This window comes from Hyperoodon ampullatus (assembly GCF_949752795.1).
Source record: "Hyperoodon ampullatus genome assembly, chromosome: 16".
NCBI classification, from domain to species: Eukaryota; Metazoa; Chordata; class Mammalia; order Artiodactyla; family Ziphiidae; genus Hyperoodon; species Hyperoodon ampullatus.
In genome coordinates, this window is record NC_136929.1 from 53,433,393 (window position 1) to 53,455,978 (window position 22,586).

At 37.1% G+C, this 22,586-nt stretch overlaps 1 protein-coding gene across 1 annotated transcript in view; it reads right to left on the bottom strand.

Moving 5' to 3' along the window:
• VWA8 (von Willebrand factor A domain containing 8) overlaps positions 1-22,586 on the bottom strand; it is a gene marked incomplete at both ends in the record, with an annotated part of 368,930 nt that overhangs the window by 317,488 nt on the left and 28,856 nt on the right. The window contains 2 exons of the mRNA XM_079721796.1: positions 6,809-6,919; positions 9,978-10,108. Of these exons, the coding sequence (XP_079577922.1) occupies positions 6,809-6,919; positions 9,978-10,108 (242 nt within the window). The remainder of the gene's footprint in view (positions 1-6,808; positions 6,920-9,977; positions 10,109-22,586) is intronic.

Below are 22,586 nucleotides of genomic sequence, written 5' to 3' on the forward strand. Positions count from 1 at the left end.
CACATGGATACAAAGTAGTTCAAGATAAAAGCAGCTGCATGACCTAAAATCATAAACTGTATAAGCCCTGTTCTAGATTTGCTTCTGATCTGATAAAAGACCTAAGGCAAACAATTAATCTGGAGGTCCGTGTCCTCATTTACTAAATGAGAATATCCTCAAGGGGTACTGTACAATGCCACTATTTATTAATCAATGCAGTATTAGAAAAATATTTAAAGCTGTAAAACCTATTAAAATATGATATTACTAATACAGTCATGATCTAATGAAAATAGATTCCAAAGAACTTCAAATACTCAAAATGGTTACAGTGTAACAGCACTGAAGAAGCCAAAGAAAAATGAAAAAAATTTATACTTCAAGTTCTTTATTTTGAAATATCAGAATAGGATGAGATTGATTTTTGTTGCTCTATCACCCGCTATGGGTGACTTAGATAAGTCACTTTCCTCTCTAAGCCTCCATTTTTTTCTAGTAATGGTGCTTATCTCATAGATTATGGTAAAGATTAAATAAGATAACCTCTGGCACACAGTAAACCTTAAAAAGAAAACCACTTGCCTGTTATTATTACAAATACTATTATCAGGTAGTAGTTGCCATCATTGTCATCATCATCATCATCATCATCATCACCATCACTGCTCTTTCAAGGAAGTAGCATATGACAGAAAGAAGCTACACTTTGGAACTGGACAGATCCTGGTTCAAATCTTACCACTGCTATTTATCAGTTGTATGACCATAGCCCTCTAAAGACTCTTATTTCACCTATAAGATGTGGAAGTCACCTCCATCCTAAGGATGTTTTGAGGATTAAATGCAGTCATATAAAGCACCTAGCACAACAGAGGTCCCCTCAATGAAAGTTATTTTTTATCTCCCTTGATCCTTTTTAAATGAATTATATAAGTCTGTCAAACGTTTAACATATGAGTAGATAAGAGCTGGCCTGAGCAAGATGGCAACATGGTAAGGAGCCACGGCCTGAGTTCTGACTAATACAGAGGCCAGAGTAAACATAGAGACCTTTTCCAACTGTCCTAGTGACAATTGGGACATATTATAACAATACGGTTGCAAAGGATTTGGTGCAGGTAGTAGAATTCAATCATTCTCAAAAAACAAGTAAATGTTTTTCCCTATTTGCTAAAATAAGTAAACGGCACTTATACAAGATAAAAATCTCATCTTCTGATCAATAGCACTGTTATTCAATGTATTAAGAGTTGCTTTTAGTGACTTGTAACATTTAAGCAGCATACTAAAAAAAGTTAATCCTTATTTTTCTACTAATAAAAGAGAATCAAGAATTATCAGAGGGCTTCCCTGGTGGCACAGTGGTTCAGAGTCCACCTGCCGATGCAGGGAACACGGGTTCGTGGCCCAGTCCGGGAAGATCCCACATGCCACAGAGCGGCTGGGCCCGTGAGCCATGGCCACTGAGCCTGCGCGTCCGGAGCCTGTGCTCCGCAACGGGAGAGGTCACAACAGTGAGAAGCCCGTGTACCGCAAAAAAAAAAAAAGAATTATCCGAAACAGAGAATACATTAAAATATTATGTAATTGTTTAAAGTGCATTTTATATGTAATATTAAATATGTATATTGTATATTAAGGAACTTGACATTATTGTGTCAAACAAATTAACAAGATTCTAGTGTGAAAAGAGTTACTGGTTTAGAAAAGTTGAAAAAAATCATTTGAAGTTCCCCATCCTGGCTTTCTACTCCCCAAATTAACGCTATATAGAGTGTCTCCTGTCAGCCAGACATAAAAACTTAATCACAATTTATTTGTAGCTTAGCTAATTTGTAACAGCTTATATTTGAGAAATGCAAGCAATGTATAATGACTTAAGTCTTCCTCTCTGGCTCTTTGGACACAGGTCTCTTTGGCTCACAGGACAATAAACAGAATTAATGATAAAAATGTCAACAAGTAAGGTAAGGAAAAAAATTAGAGTAATAGATTTTTAAAGGGTTAGAATATCAACAATTTAGGCTTTTCTTGGGTTATTTTACCTTCAAAGACAAATGAAAGTTAATATGGTAGCAAAAAATCTTAATCTCCTTATTTCTCCATAAGTGTCATAATATGTCATATAAATTTTCATATTTCTGTTCTTTAACCTATTTTTCTTTTCAAAATGTTCCTATAATCTATTTAGCAAAACAATTGCATAAAAAATATTTAAGTTACCTTCACATTAACAAGTGGATAAGTTACAATAAATATTTACATAGACAAACATGGGGTATATGTCAACATTTTCTTGACAGATGGTAACTTATTTATTTCATCAGTATCTCTCTCCTTTTCTATATCCACTCAGTTCATTGACATCTTACAGAAGCAATAGCCAATAAACGTAAAAATGATTCAACCTGGTTAGTACTTTTTAAAGCAAATTAAAGTCTATCAGTTTGGCAGAGTACATACATGGAAACACTCAATATTGACAAGAATCCATGAGGCAATCACTCTGCATACTGATGAGAGTATGAGTTGGAACACCCTTTGTAGAAAGCAATTTGGCGATATATGTATATCAAGACTCTTGAATATGTCTAGACCCTTTGATTATATTTCCAGCATTCAAGTCTAAAAAAAATCATCCAAGGTAATAACAAGATCTAAGTACAGAGATATTCACCAAAGAGTTATTTATAACAGTGAAAACTTAGAAAGAACCTGAATGGCCAACAACATGGGAAGGTAGATAAAATGGGAATATTAAATATATAATGTCACATCTATTTGATGAAATACTGTACAGACACTAAAAGTCACATTTTGGGGGAATATCTAATATCACAGGAAAACGCTCCTAAAAAAATATCAGGTTTTAAAAAAAGCAGACTGTAAAACTTTATATGCATGGTATACCATTTTTGTAAAAATTACTATACTTGATTAAATAGATATGAATATAGGCATCATAGAAAGAAATACAGAAAATATTCACACTGTTGGTCTTGAAGGGGAAGATAAATAATTTTTATACTCTTCCCTATGCTCTTTATCACTTGCTCTATTATACTATCCTTCTTTACTATGTTTATTTTGTTTCCCCCACTAAAACATAAGCTCTATGATGGGAGGAATTTGTTTCTTCTGTTCACTGTACCTAGACACACAGCAGTCATTTCAATAAACATTTGTTAATTAATAAATACTATATGTGTATACACACACATATATATCTATAAAATGAGCATTTATGACTTTATTAATAAGAAATAAACATTATTTTGAAAGAAAATATAAATTCCCTACTACAGAATTATTAACCTAATTCTGATCTTCAAGAGTAGCAATTGAGTTCAACCTCTCATTTCATCATCAATTATCCAAAATCCTGCATGAAAAAAAGCAGTCTATGGCCATGACCCCCAACTCGGATCTGGGAGTTTCGTCAAGGTTTCCAGCTGAAATGTCAATTAGAAATTACTTGGACATCAGTCATATATGCATACAATGTCAACCACACTGAAAACCCCAATCTTTTTCTCCTTAGCACCCACTAGATGGCCACAGGTATTTCTCATCTAGGTTGGCCCACCTACATTAGGAAACCTCACTTGATGGTTATGTGGATACTGCCTTTCCCTCGATCCCAGACATCAAAGTCAACGGTTAAGAATATTAAATAAAAGAAATTTCTAAATAAAATAAAGATCTTTCACTCTAACAAACATGAGTAGCTGGTAATCAACTGGTAACTTCAAATATTTAGAATTCAGATGGTAATTATTCATTCTGATGACTCAAAATAGATGTCAAAAGGACAGATATTTTTTCCATTGGAAAGCCCCCTGGTCCCATCCAGAGCCTATTTATTCTTAATTTACTTAAAATTTTAACAAGGTTGATTAACCAAAGGAGAAACCTGTCATAAAATGTAAGTGTCAGTTACATTCCAAACAGTTTTTAGGTGCCAGAGATAAGCAAAATAGTTACATTCTAGTGGGGAAGACAGACAATCAACATGAAAACAAAGAAATAATTAGGTAAATTCAGAGAGTGATAGGTGCTCTGAAGATTACATTATATGACAGCAGGGTTCATGTGGAAAGGGCATGGGCGTGATCAGTGATTATAGAATGTTATGAGAATTTATAAGCTGAATGACGAGGAGGCAGGAATATACAGATCTGGGAGAAGGTCATTCCAAGCAGAGGAAATAGCAGGTACAAAGGCTCTGAGGCTGGAAAGCACTTGGTCTATTTTTAAAAGGACAAGAAGGTCACTGTAGCTGGAGTCTAGAAAGCAAGGGAAAGAAGAAAGGAGATGAGGTTGACAAGGTTGGGTCCTGTAGAGTGTGGTGGCCTTGTTGAAGGGTCTGGATTTTATTCTGGGTGTGATGGGATTGCATGGATTTAAACAATGAACTCATAGGATCCGATTATGAGCAAACAGTAAGGAATACTAACTGCCAAATAAGAGAGAAGAAAAAATGTGAAAATCAGATACAATCTCATAAACAGCCTGAAGCAACTTAGAGAAAGGACGAATATGCCTATATCTCCATCACAGGCTCTGAAGGTGTCAGTGCATTACAGCATCCTGAATAGCTGATGTTTATCATAATAAGTAGGATTCACCAAGAAAACATGAAAGTATAAAATACTACCATACATTTACATAGCACTTTAATTATTTTATAAATAGTAAAATAGATATCATCTGAAAATATGCTTTTTAGAATGGCAAGGAGAATATAATATCAGAGTTTCATCTAAATAATTTATATTATGCTTCCAGAAATAAATCTTTAGCTAATCAATAAACTTAGTTACCTAAAATAACTCCATTTCTGAGATTTCTGAATAGGCAAAGTTTTCAGCTGTCTTTAAAATAATCAACGTACAAAAATCCCTTTCTCTTCCTTCCTATTTGCATTGCAACAATCATCTAGGTATAAAATCCACTCAAAAGATATGTTTTTAAATCCATGCTCGACCAGACAAAACCAGTTCTTTCATCGTCACTTAAATATATTCCTATCCCCCCTCCTCTACACAGGCTGTGGTCTCATGTTCTGATCTCCCTCCTCAGCTGCCCACTATCTCAACTCAAATCCCATCTCCTTCATTTCATCCTCATTGGGTCCCGAAAAGAAGCAAGCATTGTAAAAGTACATTTTTTCCCATTTATAATTAGAAATAAAGTGAACATTTGGCATTACGTGAATAAAATGGATTTCTTTAAATATACTTATGTGCTTCATCCACAAAGCATTACTTTTTAATTGCTGGAAGTCTGAACTTCCCAGATTTTCCCACCATATGATGCTAAGTTTGCTCAGCACTGTTTAAGGTAGTTATTCTCAAATCACTTTAAGTACATTTTTCCTTTTGTAATTAATTAGTCATCTATGTGACAATGTGAATATTCTGGTCTCCAAAAATTCTTTCACTCAGTGCTCCTTACAATTTTACTCTTTTAATTGTAAATAATAGTGTGTACTCCTGGGAAAGCTTCAAATTTAAAGAACTGTGAATGTTCTTTCCTCGCCCCACCCCAAATGCCCAGTCATACCTCCACAGAGGTCAGCTCTGTTTACTGATTCTTGTGTTTCCTTCTGGAAAGTTTCAATGTATACACAAACATTTACACATTTCTTCTTTTTTTCTAAATCACAAATGGGACCATATTATATATACTGTCTTGCAACTTCATTTTTTTTCTGCTAATATATCCTGGACTTCTTTCCTATCACCTCATATAGACTCATCTCATTTTTTAAAATGGTGACAGAGAATTCCAGTTACCATTATTTATTTAATTAGTCTCCTAAATGTACATCATTATAATTTTCACTTACAGTTTTATGATATCAAACAATGCTACAATAAACATCCTTGTAGATATAACTTTACACACTTTGTGTGAATAACACTGGAAAGAAAAATTGTTAGAAATATTACTGCTGGATACAAACATGTTTAATTTCTTTTCTTTTGATAGATAATCACCAAATTTTCTTTCAAAATTGCATCAATCTACGCTCCCGTTAACAGTAATGCTGATTCCTCATCCCTTCTTCCTCATCGACAATGGACATTAGCAAATTATTTAATCTTTACCAGTCTGATAGGTGAAGGAAAAACAGCAGCTCACTAGTGTTTTAATTTTTATTTTTTTAACAAGAAGATCAAGCATCTTGTCACAAATATATTGAATATTTGAAATCTTTTCTCTATGAAATGTTTAAAGCCTCTGTCCTTTTTTCTATTAGGTATTCCTAACAAAGAACAATATTTAATATTTTAAGCAATATATTTAAAGAAATGTACAACAAGCTTCATTATAATTTTCAAAAAATATTATTTTAATTGGTAACCTACACCTAAGTACTCTCCAAAAAGCTGCAGTTCCTGGAAGTATATACCTAATTTCAGTATGTTTAATAAACATTTATAAACTTGACCTTTATATTGAGAATACTTTAATCAATGTGCTAGAGAATTTCCTATATTAAAATCGCCTTAATTCTTTAAAAAAAAAAACAAATTTCTATAGGCAATTAATAGGAAGCAACTGAAAATTAAGAAATCAGCATATTGATCTTTAGCTAACATTTTAGAACCACTAATTTCAACTATGGCTTCTTATTTAGTACTAAACTAAGAAGGCATTTCCAAGAACAGGAAAACCAAAAACCTAAATTAAATGTCTTGAGAGACCACAGTACATCCATCTTTCTCTATTACATGAGCTACTATTTTTCTACTTCAAAAATCAATTTCTTAAAGACCAGGAGTAAACAATCACGTGTTGGAGTGTGGTAAGCACTTGCCTGATCGATGTAAAAAGCCGTGCCTGCGCGGATCTCTCGACGCTGTTTGAGATCAGTTTCGGTGGTGTCTCTTGATAAGGCGATGTATTCAACCTCCCGTTTGGTCAACTCCTGAAGAGCAGAGAGTGTAATTGTCCCAAAATAAAAATCAAGCTCCCAACGTATGCTTTGGAGCCAGTTATCTGACAATGTCACTCTACAGAAGAGCATTTTAAATGTAATTCTAGATTAAAGCCTTTTAAGGCTCAGCTTTAAGAAAAATGCAATAAATTCAGCATTAACCAAAATATGTATATATCTCTCCTCAGAGCTCTACTTTTACTGTACACAATAATTTATGACTTAATTACTTACTACTTAATCAATAATAATCAAAATTAGATCTTATAAATCTTAATGTCTCCTGTAGAGTTCTTTTCAAATATCCAGAGTAATAATTTGGCTATTACTTGATTTTCAGACAAACGATAGTCATCGCTGTAAGTAGTGTTCATCTTTTTTTTAAAGGGTGATTTAAATTAATTTACTCCACGAACCAATGTTTACCAACTATATATTGATACAATATGTTAGGTATTTAACAAGTGTGAAAATAAGGTAAATATCAATAGTCAGGAGAGACACATACATAACTATTCAGGAAGGAAAAGAAGAAGTAAGATGAGAAGGAGGAGGGGGGTAAGGGGGTTATTATTTCACACACAAAAAATCATTTGATTTGAAGGAGAAACCATCCAGAATCCATTTCTTTTAGAATAATTAATCTATCCCTAAATTAATTTTGCCATATATGTAGCAACTATGTACAAAAAGTTTTTAACATTATCCTTGGTTTTACAACGTTGAATTAAAAGCAATGACATGCTCCAATACAATATGTTTTTACTAAACAGGAAGAACAAATTAATTTACTGGACGAGTATAAAGAAAAAAGTTGAATGAGCATGCCATTAATGGTGAAAGGGGATATTTCCACACAATGGGATTTTTTTCTCCACCTTGTCTCCATGTGATGTTGATTAAAATATATTATTATTGTCATTTAGTTTTTTAAGATGTGCTGGGTCCCATGCACCCATAAATTTCAGTATATGTGGAAAGAAGGGAAAAGTTTTAAATAGAGAAAACCTACACCACAGTGGTGAAGATGTGGTGACACCAAATGATGTTTCTCCAAATAAGAATGAATTGCCCATGAGAGCACAATTTTGGAGTTAAGTAGCAGGTTTTCTTTCAGCAGATACCTCCTTCTGACTTCTGGAACACATCACAGTGCCTTCCTGTCTTGTTTAATTGATTGTCTGAATACGATCTCCCGCACTGAAAAACCCTGTCATTCACATTGGTTGACAAAGTGGTGTATGCCTCTTACTGTTAAATTGTACCATGGTAGCACCCTGAACTGCCACAATGAGGATGTTACCCTCAGTCTTGAGTTTCCTGGGACTCTTCACCAGCCAAGACAAGCACCAAGGTCTCCTCAGCTGCTGCTTCACAGAAGTGGTACCAGCAAGCTCACAAACAGCACCAGAAGCAGAAGATGGGAGAGGCGGCAGAGGTCTGTTGAGTTTTTTTGAACTATCTACAAAACTCATTTTATATGAGTGAAATATGAAATAAACGCAACTATCAACTTATTTCTATTTAATTTCTCATGGGTTCAACAGGCTTGCCCCCAGATTTCTGCCTTTAAAGATGTCATCTACTCTGGCTATTACTATGCATAGGATCCTATATCTAATGACAGCAGTACCCATTGCAGAGTTTGGAAGGCAGCTTAGGCTATTAAGTTTTCTTACATGTATTTCCACATCCTAAAGCCACCTCAGCTCTAATTCACAATTTAAAGTTTGGTGGTTGTTGTTTTTTTAAGATACAAGCTTTATACTTATAAACTTGAGTTGCATTTTTGAGCCAACAAGACTCCTATAATCTCCTAGCCTGGCTCATTCCACATTTCTAACAAGCTTCAAGGTCTTGCCAGAAACAAAATCAAAGTGAGATATTGTAGCCTTTGAAATAAGCCAGGCAGTGAGTGCACATCTCAAAACTAAAGAGGTTCTAGACCTGGGATTTTCGGTGGCTGACTCTGCATTCTTAGACAAGACACTTTTGCCTTGTATATTAATAAAGTGAGGATAATACTACAATGGCACGTTGTACCTCACAAACTGGTTCTAGGAACAAATAAAAGATATGAAATTTATGAGCTAGAGGGAGTTAGTTTCTGATATGTCCATTCTATTTTTATCATTCCTGCCCTACATGATTTTGAAAGTACCAAGATAAATTCACCACCGAAATAGAAGAGTACACGAAGTATATTTCAATAGCTTAGAAGTCAATTATTTAATATCAAGTTACAAAAGGAAACTTTAAGTAAGCTTTTTCTCTTCATCCTAAAAAGTATCTTTGGAACAGACCAACTTCATCTGATAGTGTTCTTCCTTGAATCATTAGAGCAATGCCTATTAATGCTGACAAAGTAGTAGAAAAAAAGTCCTGTAAATTTTTTTAAATTTGTGTCGAGATTTGAATATTTCAACTCGCTTCACAACCATACTCAGAGAACTACAAACATTTAAGAGGATAAGATGTCAGAAAGGGGAAGCAATGTGAGATCTGAAGTCTAGCTCCATCATTTACATATAAAGCTTGAGTGAGTTATTTAATTTCTCTGAACTTATTTTCTCATGTATTTAAGAAAAAAAAGAAAAACGAGTGCAAGTTAACACATAAGAGAGATTCTGTAATCCTTAGGCTCCCTTTAAAGACCACATAACATCAAAAAGTCAGAATTATTTGGCTTTTCAAAATGTGGACCGAAGATAAAAGAATGCTTCCTGAATAGTATAAAATTACACTTTGTTTTGTAATCTCAGTGTTGCTGATTCTATCTGCTACTCATTGCCTGAATTTAGATAGATCTCTTTCCTACTGGAAGTGGAGGGTTTCCTACTTACAACAACATTTGCTAAAGCTATGAAAGGCAAATGTACATTTACTTCTCGAGAAACTTATTCCAAATGCTTTATAAACAAATCACCCTTCAATGTCAACATTTTTAAAGCAATGACTAATCCTGATATTTTTGTAAATTCTTAATTTATTTACAAAATAGCTTATCATAGTTAAGACCCTTAGGAATCCACAAGAATTCATTGCTTACCAGGTACTGCATAGCAATAGAGCGGCGAAGAGGCCCAGGAGGTCCTATTAGAAAGACATCTTGCCCCAAAAGATCCTTCTGCATTATCCATCTTAGATGTTGAATTACTGATTGAGCCAGAGAGTCTGAAACTTTAAGGTGGAAAAAAGGTAAAATGAAATGCAAATCAGAATACTACATATAAGTCTTCAAACAACCAATGCAGACAGTACATTAAGTTTAAAAATATATATATATTATATATACATACACATATATACACACATGCATATATATATATATACACATATATACATTCATACATACATCTGGTGAATTTTCACACTGTTTTACAATAAAACCGTTATTATCTAATGTTAGAACAAAGTTTATTACATCACAAAGAGTCACATAATCCTATACTTAAAAGCTTATTAAGAAATGGGAATTCTCTGGTGGTCCAGTGGTTAAAACTTGGGCTTTCACTGCTGTGGACCCAGGTTTGATCCCTGGTTGGGGAACTAAGATCCCACAAGCCACGTGGTGTGGCCAAAAAAAAAAAAATGCTTATAAGAATGCTTGAACAATGTGTCACCAAAGGAATGAAAGTGATTTTCAAGGGTGATATGAGCAGTTAGTACCATTACTTTGTCACAATTTTAAAGCCCATCTCTTTTGTTCTAAAAAGGGGATATGACCAAATCATCCCAGACAATTAATGATTATCAGTTTTGAAAAAATTTTTAAAGCTATAACTTAAGTTGGCACTGGGTTGTGAGATCTCTCAAACTTCACAGTTAGGAAGTCTGATGTAGACTTAAATGACTTCTTTAGAATTTAAGCCTGTTCTACACCAACTCTTTTGGGAATAGAAGACTACTCCGTATAATGCCCTTCTAAGTCTACTAATTTTTTTTTTTTTTTTTTTTTTTTGCCACGCGGCATGCGGGATCTTAGTTCCCCGACCAGGGATCAAACCCACGGCCCCTGCATTGGGAGTGTGGAGTCTTAACCACTGGACCACCAGGGAAGTCTCTAACTCTACTATTAAATCACCCATCAATCCACTCATCTTCTCCCTAAACATTTTTTTAAATGTTTGTAGTAATACAATTCATTTGTGTTTGCTCACTTATAAGTCACCCAGTGACCTAGCAAGTGCTTTCCTAGGTATACAAGAAAAACTCTCACCCTTATACATTGAGACATATAGAATACTCACAGCAGTGTGGCTCAAAATAAAACTGGAGACAGGAGATGGATAAAAAGCACACAGTGGAATATTATATAATAACAACAAAAAAACAGAATGAACTACCGTTGCTTCCAACAATATGTTTAACTCTTAAATGAGAAAAAATTTTGTCACAAAATAAATCATGCATTAATGATTAATATCACTATTTTTTTTTTTTTTTTGCGGTATGCAGGCCTCTCATTGTTGTGGCCTCTCCCGTTTCAGAGCACAGGCTCCGGATGAGCAGGCTCAGCGGCCATGGCTCATGGGCCTAGCCGCTCCGCAGCGTGTGGGATCTTCCCAGACCAAGGCACGAACCTGTGTCCCCTGCATCGGCAGGCGGACTCTCAACCATTGCACCACCAGGGCAGCCCTAATATCACTATTTTAATAAAGCTCAATAAACTAGCAAATTGAATTCTTTACAAATACATACATATGTGATAAAACAGTGCTTGAAAAAGCAAAAAAGCAAAAGAATGATAAATTCAGGATACCTGGACATGGAATCAGAGAGATTCTCATGGATAACTTCAACGGTATTCGTAACATTCTACTTCTTAAATTGGGTGTGGGTACAGTGTTTCTTTTACTATTATGTTGCATTTTATACATAAACACATACAATACTGATATTATGTATATGTATATTTATGTATGTGTGTAAATGTATATAAAAAACAAAGTCTTTTGTATGTGTTGAATAACCCATACTTGTTAAACTTTGTTTAACCATCCAGGAAGGTCATGAAAGAATTCAAAGATCAAACTAAGAACGCTTGCCTAGGACTAAAGCTGTGCTTCCCCCCGCCCCCTCCAACCTTGCTAGGGTGGTTCCCCCTACCCTCCCTGAAAAAAGTTAACATTGAATCATTGGAAAAAATAAAGATAAATTCCTGATTTTCTTAATCATGGTGGGAAGATCAAGGACAAGGTTTTGGGCAGACTGGTTGGTGTTATCACATCACTGGGGTCACATTAAACCATTTTATAATTTCCCCAAAGCAATGCTTCTGTGTCTGAAAATCAGGAGACTCATCACCCAAGTGGAGGTGCTTGGCTTCTCTCCTGTCCTCTATGAAGCCTCTACACCATGCATGGGGGCAAAAACTGGTTCTTGAAGGGGGACTTGAGAATAATTCTTAGCTATTACAATGGTCTGTTGCCCACTAAAGGGATGCTGTGCATCAACAGATATATATCTGTGCATTGAAATTCCATGGAATTGGGGAGAGACAATTGGGGGAAAATGTTCTTAGGAATGCAATAATGAAAAACAGAATAAAAAACATTGCCCCGAGACCTATACCTCTGAGAATCTCTCAAGGAGCTCCACAACGCTAGGAAGCAATTCACCTGTACCTCATTCTTAACTATCAGATGTCCACTTAACTATTTTTCTTTCCTACTCCAGGCTTAAATCTTTGTCATATGTGGTCTACTCTTTCTTATTTCAAGGTAAGTCCATCTGCTTGCTGTTTAAGGATGAAACAAAATAAGAGTTAAGAAGCTCTCATTTCTCCATCAGTAAAATTATGCAAAGTTCCCTATGCTGCAGATCTACCACCTCTTCTTACTTTGATATCAAATATATAATTAAAAACGTAAACACTTCGGGCTTCCCTGGTGGCACAGTGGTTGAGAGTCCGCCTGCCGATGCAGGGGACACGGGTTCATGCCCTGGTCCGGGAAGATCCCACATGCCGCGGAGCGGCTGGGCCAGTGAGCCATAGCTACTGAGCCTGCACATCCGGAGCCTGTGCTCTGCAACGGGAGAGGCCACAGCAGTGAGAGGCCTGTGCACCACAAAAAAAAAAAAACATAAACACTTTGGGTTTTTTTACATTTTCACAAATCTCAGTTTACTTTGGCCACAGGTCTCCTCTACACTATTCTTAAAGTTTTATGTTGCTTCTTTGTATTCACCTTTGGAAATGTGCCTGACCTTTCATTACCTGGACTTGACTACTTAAAATATGAAATTTCCAAAGTTCTATCAGGTAAAGCCAAGTTGGTCTCTTCAGCTTCCTCCACCTTTTATTATTTATAACTATTTGTAACTATTCATAATGACAGAGTCTCAGTATAGTTCCATTCCATTTTGAATGCCTTGACCTTGGAACTCATATTTCTTTTCAAGATTTTTTTTTTAAGTCGAAGGCAGGATTTCCTAATCAAATGTGAGGTCTTCGCCTCACAAGTTGTCAGTGTTAGCAAAGTGCTGACATTTAGGAATAATTTATCTTTTTCTTAGCAAACTGAAGAAGAATCAAAATTATAATAAAAGAGCAGTTTGTACACCAGTGTACTTTCTTAAGTGGGAGAGAAAGGCATGGAGATGGAGTTATTTAAAGCCAGATCCTGGGAATTGTGTAGAACTTTGAGTATGTTCATGGGAGTGTCTTCCACTCAGCATGATCCTCACGTGCTGAGAACCACTGGCCCTAAGGCATGTGTGACAATTCTCAGCAATCCCTTCCTTTGCTCTTACCACTCAACAATGGTTCTCAACAAGTGGCAGTACTGCCACTACTCCATGCCTGCCAGAGGCATCTGGAAATGCTTGCCTCTACATTTCAATTCTACATAAGTTTCTTAATATGGATAAGCAGCTTCTGAACCCTGTGGCTTGCCTTGTGGTCTACGCTATACCCTCACAAAGACCTCTTCTTGTCCCTTCTTTTGTCTTCCCTTAATAACTCATAATGATAGTCATAACTTATTGCCTTCCTGTCATGTGCTGGGTAAAAATACGAATGATTTTTCATACTCTCATTTAGATCTCACAACAACCCTAGAAGGTAGTAGACTACCACATATAAGGATACAGACTCAACCCAAACTGTTTAAATCCCAACTGTTTTAACATAGCTGTTTACTGTGTAATCTTAATCAGTTACTTAAATTCTCTGTGCTCAGTTTCTCCATCTGTATAATGGATATGATAAATGAGCTTACTTATAAGGTGGTTATGAGGATTAAATTAGGCACTTAGAACAGTGTCCAAGAGTAGTATAAGCATTTGTTAAATATTCATTATCCCCATTTTGTGAAAAAAAAAATCAAAGTTCTTATGGTGGCATCATTTGTCCACAGTTGATAAGTTCATAAACCAAGATTGAGACCTAAATCGAGTCCAAAGCTTGCACTCCAGCCACCATGTCCTACTGCTCCTCTAAAATCTTTTTAACAGGCTCTATCTTCAGGTCCAAGACTTTCCCTACAAGTATGAACCTCACAGGGCTCCATCAAATTTAGTGGACTTGCTTTTATGGACACTAATTCTGTTTCTTGGGCTTTGGTGATACCAGTGATACCTCCTTTTATTAAAATTTCAAATTCATTTTCTTGTTTACATTATGTTATCAGAGAACACACTTCTCAAAAAAAATCCCATTTTCACTTATTCATATTTTAGTATAGCGTATTTTGTCAAAGAAAACGTTTAATTTGTCAGGAAGTCGCATTAAACTACTGAGAGAAAGCATTAGGTACTACTGTGTGGTGTCTGTGGTATATTTTACATTAATGCTTGAAACTAGCTGTATTTTTAGGATGACCTCAAGAAAACATGAGTCATACTTAAAAGTGTTCCAGAAATAGAAACAAGATGTAAGACTGTACATTACAAACATCTGCAAAACAAACTGGCAAACTGCCGTGCGTAACCTAATATAAACAAAGCCCAGTGCATGAGAGAAATTCCCGACCTCAATGTTTCCAGGCACAAGATGCTATCTTTCTTTTTTTTTTTAAAGTGGAGTATAATTGCTTTAAATGTTGTGTTAGTTTCTGCTGTACAATGAAGTGAATCAGCTATATGTATACCTATATCCCCTCCCTCTTGGACCTCCCTCCCATCCCCCCCATCCCACCCATCTAGGTTGTCACAGAGCACCGAGCTGAGCTTCCTGTGCTTTATAATACCATGTTCCCACTAGCTATCTATGTTATGCATGGTAGTGTATATACGTCAATCCTGATCTCCCAGTTTGTCCCACCCTCCCCTTCCTCTGCTGTGTCCACATGTCATTCTCTATGTCTATGTCTCTATTCCTGCCTTGCAAATAGGTTCATCTGTACCATTTTTCTAGATTCCACATATATGCATTAATATACAATATTTGTTTTGCTCTTTCTGGCTCACTTCACTCTATATGACAGACTCTAGGTCCAACCACATCTCTACAAAACACCTAATTTCATTCCTTTTTATGGCTGAGTAATATTCCATTGTATATATGTACCACATCATCTTTACCCATTCATCTGTCATTGGACACTCAGGTTGTTTCCATGTCCTGGCTATTGTAAATAGTGCTGCAATGAACATTGGGGTACACATGTCCTTTTGAATTATGGTTTTCTCAGGGTATATGCCCAGTTGTGGGACTGCAGGGTTCTCCACAGTGGCTGTGTCAATTTACATTCCCACCAACAGTGCAAGAGGGTCCCCTTTTCTCCACACCCTCTCCGGTATTAATTGTTTATAGATTTTTTGATGATGGCCATTCTGACGGGTGTGAGGTGATACCTCATTGTGGTTTTGATGCTACCTTTCAAGCGTGCACGTAATGATAAAGCGAAGTCAGAGTAATACCAGAGAGCTTGATCCTATATTCTAGGATTTCCTTCTCTTTGTAAAAATAAAACATCTGGTTCAAGTTAGGCTAAATTCCTTATTCAATTCCTAGCCAATACCTGTTTCAAAAAAATAGGTACTATTTTTTTGGCCAGGCATATTCAAGGGCTTTAAAATAATTATACTAAAGGAACGTAAATTATAGTGTTCTCCCTCCACAGACTCAAATTTGTCATATATGTAAAGATTAAAATTTCAGAAAATTATGCAGAGCTCAAATTCAGCTTTAATAAATCCTTCAAAACGAGTGACAGGGGGTGCAGAGTCAAGATGGCGTACTAGGAGGAGGCGGAATTTCTGTCTCCTCACAACTAGGGCACCTACCAGGCACTGGTGGGGGACCATGGACACCTAAGGGGACAGGAGGAAGCCCCCAGCAACCGGGTATGACATGGGGCGTGGAGGGGAGTGAACGGGGAGAAGTGGAGGCTGGACAGGACTGGCGTCCCTGAGGGGCAGCTGGGGGAGGGGAAGGGATCCAATGCCCTAAGGAGGAAATTGGGGAACCACTGGGAGGGCAGAGGATCAAAAGAGAGCGTGGCCAGGTTTCCTCTGCCCACGTAGATCCCCAGGAACCTGCTGAGATCCCAGGCCTGATCCTCTGCCCAGCTAGGCCCCCTCCAGCCACACCGGTTCTGAGGGAGTGGGCGGGAGGGAAGGGGGAGGAGAAGTAAAGTCTAGACCTCTGGGACTGGCACCCCTGAAGGGTGGCTGGGGAAGGGGAGAAGTTCCTACACCCAGCTGGAGTCACCCACAGTTAGGGGTCCAGCAGCAACAGGGGAGACCCTGGGGGAGAAAGTGGGGGACAGACGCGAAGGAATGGAGTGGAAGGGGGCCAGTGCTTTCCCTGTCCACTTAGGTACTGGGGAGCCTGTTAGGCTCATAGGCCTAATCCTCTGCCCTCGGAGCCTCCCTCCTGCCGCACAGAGCCCAAGCCCCACGACTACACCGCCCACCCAGGGCCCCACCTCTACACTTGGAGACCCCCTCTAAGGCGCTGGGCCTAAGCCCCACCCACACACACTCACCCAGGGCCTTACCTCCAAACTCCGGAATGCCACACTCCAGAGGTGCTCCACTCAACTTGCTGCCTCTCCCCTTCCCTGCAGGTCCTAAGCTGAGGCCCCGCCACATGCTAGAACGTCACCCCCGCCTAGGCCCCGCCCAGGCCCTGCCCTATGCTCAAAAGGCACCCCCCCAACCCACCTAGATCCCACCCAACCTTAAACCCCATCCCTCCCTTAGTTCCACCCCTACCTAAGTTCTGCCCCCATAGCAAGACTTTTTTTTTTTTCCTCTTTTAGATTCGGTTTCTGTTTTACCTTGTTGATTCATTGTAGTTGATTATTTTATATTTTTATTTTTCCTAATAAATCTTTTATTTTTCTAATTTTATTTTATTCTTTATACTTTGTTATTGTTCTCTCCTTTTGCTTATTCCCCCCATCCCTTTTTTTTCTCTCTTTTTTATGTTCTGGTTTTATTTTACCTTTTTGCAGTTGTTTCAATTATATTTTATTTTTCCTAATATATTTTTTCTCTTTCTAACTTTATTTAGTTTTTTATTCTTTGATATTGTACTGCTCCTTTTTTTCTTTCTTTGTTTCTCTTTTTTTTACCATGCCACAAAGTTTGAAGGATCTTGGTTCCCCGTGGGAGGTCGGGTCCAAGCTACTGTGGTGGGAGCTCTGAGTCCATACCAGTGGACAAACAGAGAACCTCAGACCCCAGGGTATATTAATCGGAGGGAGGGCTCCCAGAGGTCCTCAGCACCAAGACCCGGCTCTATCCAACTGCCTGCAAACTCCACTGCTGGATGTCTCAGGGCAAACAACCAGTAGGACAGGGATACAGAACCACACACCAAAAAAAAAAAAAAAAAAAAAAAAAGAAACGACAAAAAAATATGTTAAACACCTACAAGACCAAATAAATGAAGACAAAATAGGCAATCTACCTGAAAAAGAATTCAGAGTAATGATAGTAAAACTGACCCAAAATCTACGAAACAGAATGGAGAAAATACAAGAAACATTTGAAAAGGATCTGGAAAACAAAAAGCAAACAAACAGTGATGAACAACACAATTACTGAACACTGAACAATTATGCAATTACTCTAGTAGGAATCAATGGCAGAATAACTGAGTCAGAAGAATGGAAAAGTGAGCTGGAAGATACAATGGTGAAAATAACCGCCAGGAAGCAGAATAAAGAAAAAAGAATGAGAAGAATTGAGGACAGTCTCAGAGACCTCTGGGACAACATGAAATGCAACAACATGTGGATTATAGGGGTACCAGAAGAAGAGAAAAAGAAAGGATCTGAGGGCTTCCCTGGTGGCACAGTGGTTGAGAGTCCGCCTGACGATGCAGGGTACACAGGTTCCTGCCCCAGTCCGGGAAGATCCCACATGCCTCGGAGCGGCTGGGCCTGTGAGCCATGGCCGCTGAGCCTGCACATCCGGAGCCTGTGCTCCACAATGGGAGAGGCCACAACAGTGAGAGGCCCGCGTACCTCAAACAAAAAAAAGAAAGGATCTGAGAAAATATTTGAAGAGATTATACTCCTAAACTTCCCTAATATGGGAAAAGAAAGAGTCAATCAAGTCCAGAAACCACAGAGTACCATACGGATAAACCCAAAGAAAAACAAGCCAAGACACATATTAACCAAACTATCAAAAATTAAATACAAAAAAGAAACATTAAAAGCAGCAAGGGAAAAGCACCAAATAACATACACAGGAATCCCCATAAGGTTAACAGCTGATTTTTCAGCAGAAACACTGCAAGCCAGAAGGGAGTGGCAGGACATATTTAAAGTGATGAAAGGGAAAAACCAACAACCAAGATTACTCTACCCAGCAAGGATCTCATTCAGATTCGATGGAGAAATTAAAACCTTTACAGACGAGCAAAAGCTAAGAGAATTCAGCACCACCAAACCAGCTTTACGACAAATGCTAAACGAACTTCTCTAGGCAGGAAACACAAGAGAAAAGACCTAAAATAACAAATCTAAAACAATTGAGAAAATGGTAATAGGAACATACATATCAATAACTACCTTAAATGTGAATTGATTAAATGCTCCAACCAAAAGACACAGAATGGCTGAATTGATACAAAAACAAGACCTGTATATATGCTGTCTACAAGAGACCCACCTCCGACCTAGGGACACATACAGACTGAAAGTGAGGGGATGGAAAAAAGATATTCTATGCAAATGGAAATCAAAAGAAAGCTGGAGTAGCAATTCTCATATCAGACAAAATAGACTTTAAAATAAAGACTATCATAAGAGACAGAAAGGACACTACATAATGATCAAGTGATCAATCCAAGAAGAAGATATAACAATTATAAATATTTATGCACCCAAAATAGGAGCACCTCAATACATAAGGCAAATATTAACAGCCATAAAAGAGGAAATCGACAGTAACACAATCACGGTAGGAGACTTTAACATCCCACTTTCACCAAAGGACAGGTCATCCACAATAAAAATAAATAAGGAAACACAAGCTTTTAAATGACACATTAAACAAGATGGACTTAACTGATAATTATAGGACATTCCATCCCAAAACAACAGAATACACTTTCTTCTCAAGTACTCATGGAAACTTCTCCAGGATAGACCATATTGTGGGTCACAAATCAAGCCTGGTAAATTTAAGAAAATTGAAATTGTATCAAGTATCTTTTCCGACCACAATGCTATGAGACTAGATATCAATTACAGGAATAAAACTGTAAAAAGTACAAACACATGGAGGCTAAACAATACACTACTAAATAACCAAGAGATCACTGAAGATATCAAAGAGGAAATCAAAAAATACCTAGTAACAAATGACAATGAAAACATGACTACCCAAAACCCATGGGATGCAGCAGAAGCAGTTCTAAGAGGGAAGTTTACAGCAATAGCATCCTACCTCAAGAAACAAGAAACATCTCAAATAAACAACCTAACCTTACACCTAAAGCAATTAGAGAAAGAACAAAAAAAACCCCAAAGTTAGCAGAAGGAAAGAAATCATAAAGATCAGATCAGAAATAAATGAAAAAAAATGAAGGAAATGATAGCAAAGATAAATAAAACTAAAAGCTGGTTCAATGAGAAGATAAACAAAATTGATAAACCATTAGCCAGACTCATCAAGAAAAAAAGGGAGAAAAATCAAAAAGACAGAATTAGAAAGAAAAACAGTGAAGTAAAAACTGACACAGCAGAAATACAAAGGATCATGAGAGATTACTATAAGCAACTATATTCCAATAAAATGGACAATATGGAAGAAATGGACAAATTCTTAGAAAAGCACAACCTTCCAAGTCTGAACCAGGAAGAAACAGACAATATAAACAGACCAATCACAAGCACTGAAATTGAGACTGTGATTAAAAATCTTCCAACAAACAAAAGCCCAAGACCAGATGGCTTCACAGGTGAATCTATCAAACATTTAGAGAAGAGCTAATACCTATCCTACTCAAACTCTTCCAAAATATAGCAGAGGGAGGAACACTCCCAAACCCATTCTACGAGGCTACCATCACGCTGATTCCAAAACCAGACAAAGATGTCACAAAAAAACAAAACTACAAGCCAATATCTCTGATGAACATAGAAGTAAAAATCCTCAACAAAATACTAGCAAACAGAATCCAACAGCACATTAAAAGGATCATACACCATGATCAAGTGGGTTTATTCCAGGAATGCAAGGATTCTTCAATATACGCAAATCAATCAATGTGATACACCATATTAACAAATTGAAGGATAAAAACCATACAATAATCTCAACAGATGCAGAAAAACCTTTTGACAAAATTCAACACCCATTTATGATAAAAACGCTCCAGAAAGTAGGCATACAGGGAACCTAACTCGACATAATAAAGGCCATATATGACAAACCCACAGCCAACATTGTCCTCAATGGTGAAAAACTGAAACCATTTCCTCTAAGATCAGGAACAAGACAAGATGGCCCACTCTCACCACTATTTTTCAACATAATTTTGGAAGTTTTAGCCACAGCAATCAGAGAAGAAAAAGAAATAAAAGGAATCTAAATCAGAAAAGAAGAAGTAAAACTGTCACTGTTTGCAGATGATGTGACACTATACACAGAGAATCATAAAGATACTACCAGAGCTAATACCACTAGATATAAAGATACCACTAGAGCTAATCAATGAATTTGGTAAAGTAGCAGGATACAAAATTAATGCACAGAAATCTCTTGCATTCCTATGCACTAATGATGAAAAATCTGAAAGAGAATTTAAGGAAACATTCCCATTTACCATTGCAACAAAAAGAATAAAATACCTAGGAATAAACCTTCCTAAGGAGACAAAAGACCTGTATGCAGAAAACTGTAAGACACTGATGAAAGAATTTAAAGATGATATAAACAGATGGAGAGATATACCATGTTCTTGGATTGGAAGAATCAACATTGTGAAAAATGACCATACTACCCAAAGCAATCTACAGATTCAATGCAACCCCTATCAAACTACCAATGGCATTTTTTACAGAACTAGAACAAAAAATTGCACAATTTGTATGGAAACACAAAAGACCCCGAATAGCCAAAGCAATCTTGAGAAAGAAAAACGGAGCTGGAGCAATCAGGCTCCCAGACTTCAGACTATACTACAAAGCTAGAGTAATCAAGACAGTACGGTACTGCCACAAAAAACAGAAACAGAGGTCAATGGAACAGGATAGAAAGCCCAGAGATAAACCCACACACATATGGTCACCTTATCTTTGATAAAGGAGGCAAGAACATACAGTGGAGAAAAGACAGCCTCTTCAATAAGTGCTGCTGGGAAACTGGACAGCTACATGTAAAAGAATGAAATTAGAACACTCCCTAACACCATACACAAAAAGAACCTCAAAATGGATTAAAGACCTAAATGTAAGGCCAGACACTATCAAACTCTTAGAGGAAAACATAGGCAGAACACTCTAAGACATAAATCACAGTAAGATCCTTTTTGACCCACCTCCTAGGGAAATGGAAATAAAAACAAAAATAAACAAATGGGACCTAATGAAACTTCAAAGCTTTTGCACAGCAAAGGAAACCATAAACAAGACCAAAAGACAACCCTCAGAATGGGAGAAAATATTTGCAAATGAAGCAACTGACAAAGGATTAATCTCCAAAATATACAAGCAGCTCATGCAGCTCACTATCAAGAAAACAAACAACTCAATCCAAAAATGGGCAGAAGACTAAATAGACATCTCTCCAAAGAAGGTATACAGACTGCCAACAAACACATGAAAAGATGCTCAACATCACTAATCATTAGAAAAATGCAAATGAAAACTACAATGAAGTATCATCTCACACTGGTCAGAATGGCCATCATCAAAAAATCCACAAACAATAAATGCTGGAGAGGGTGTAGAGAAAGGGGAACGGTCTTGCAATGTTGGTGGGAATGTAAATTGATACAGCCACTATGGAGGACAGTATGGATGTTCCTTAAAAAACTAAAAATAGAATTACCATATGACCCAGCAATCCCACGACTGGGCATATAACCTGAGAAAACCATAGCTCAAAACGAGTCATGTGCCAGAATGTTCATCGCAGCCCTATTTACAATAGCGAGGACATGGAAGCAACCTAAGTGTCCATCAACAGATGAATGGAAAAAGAAGATGTGGCACATATATACAATAGAATATTACTCAGCCATAAA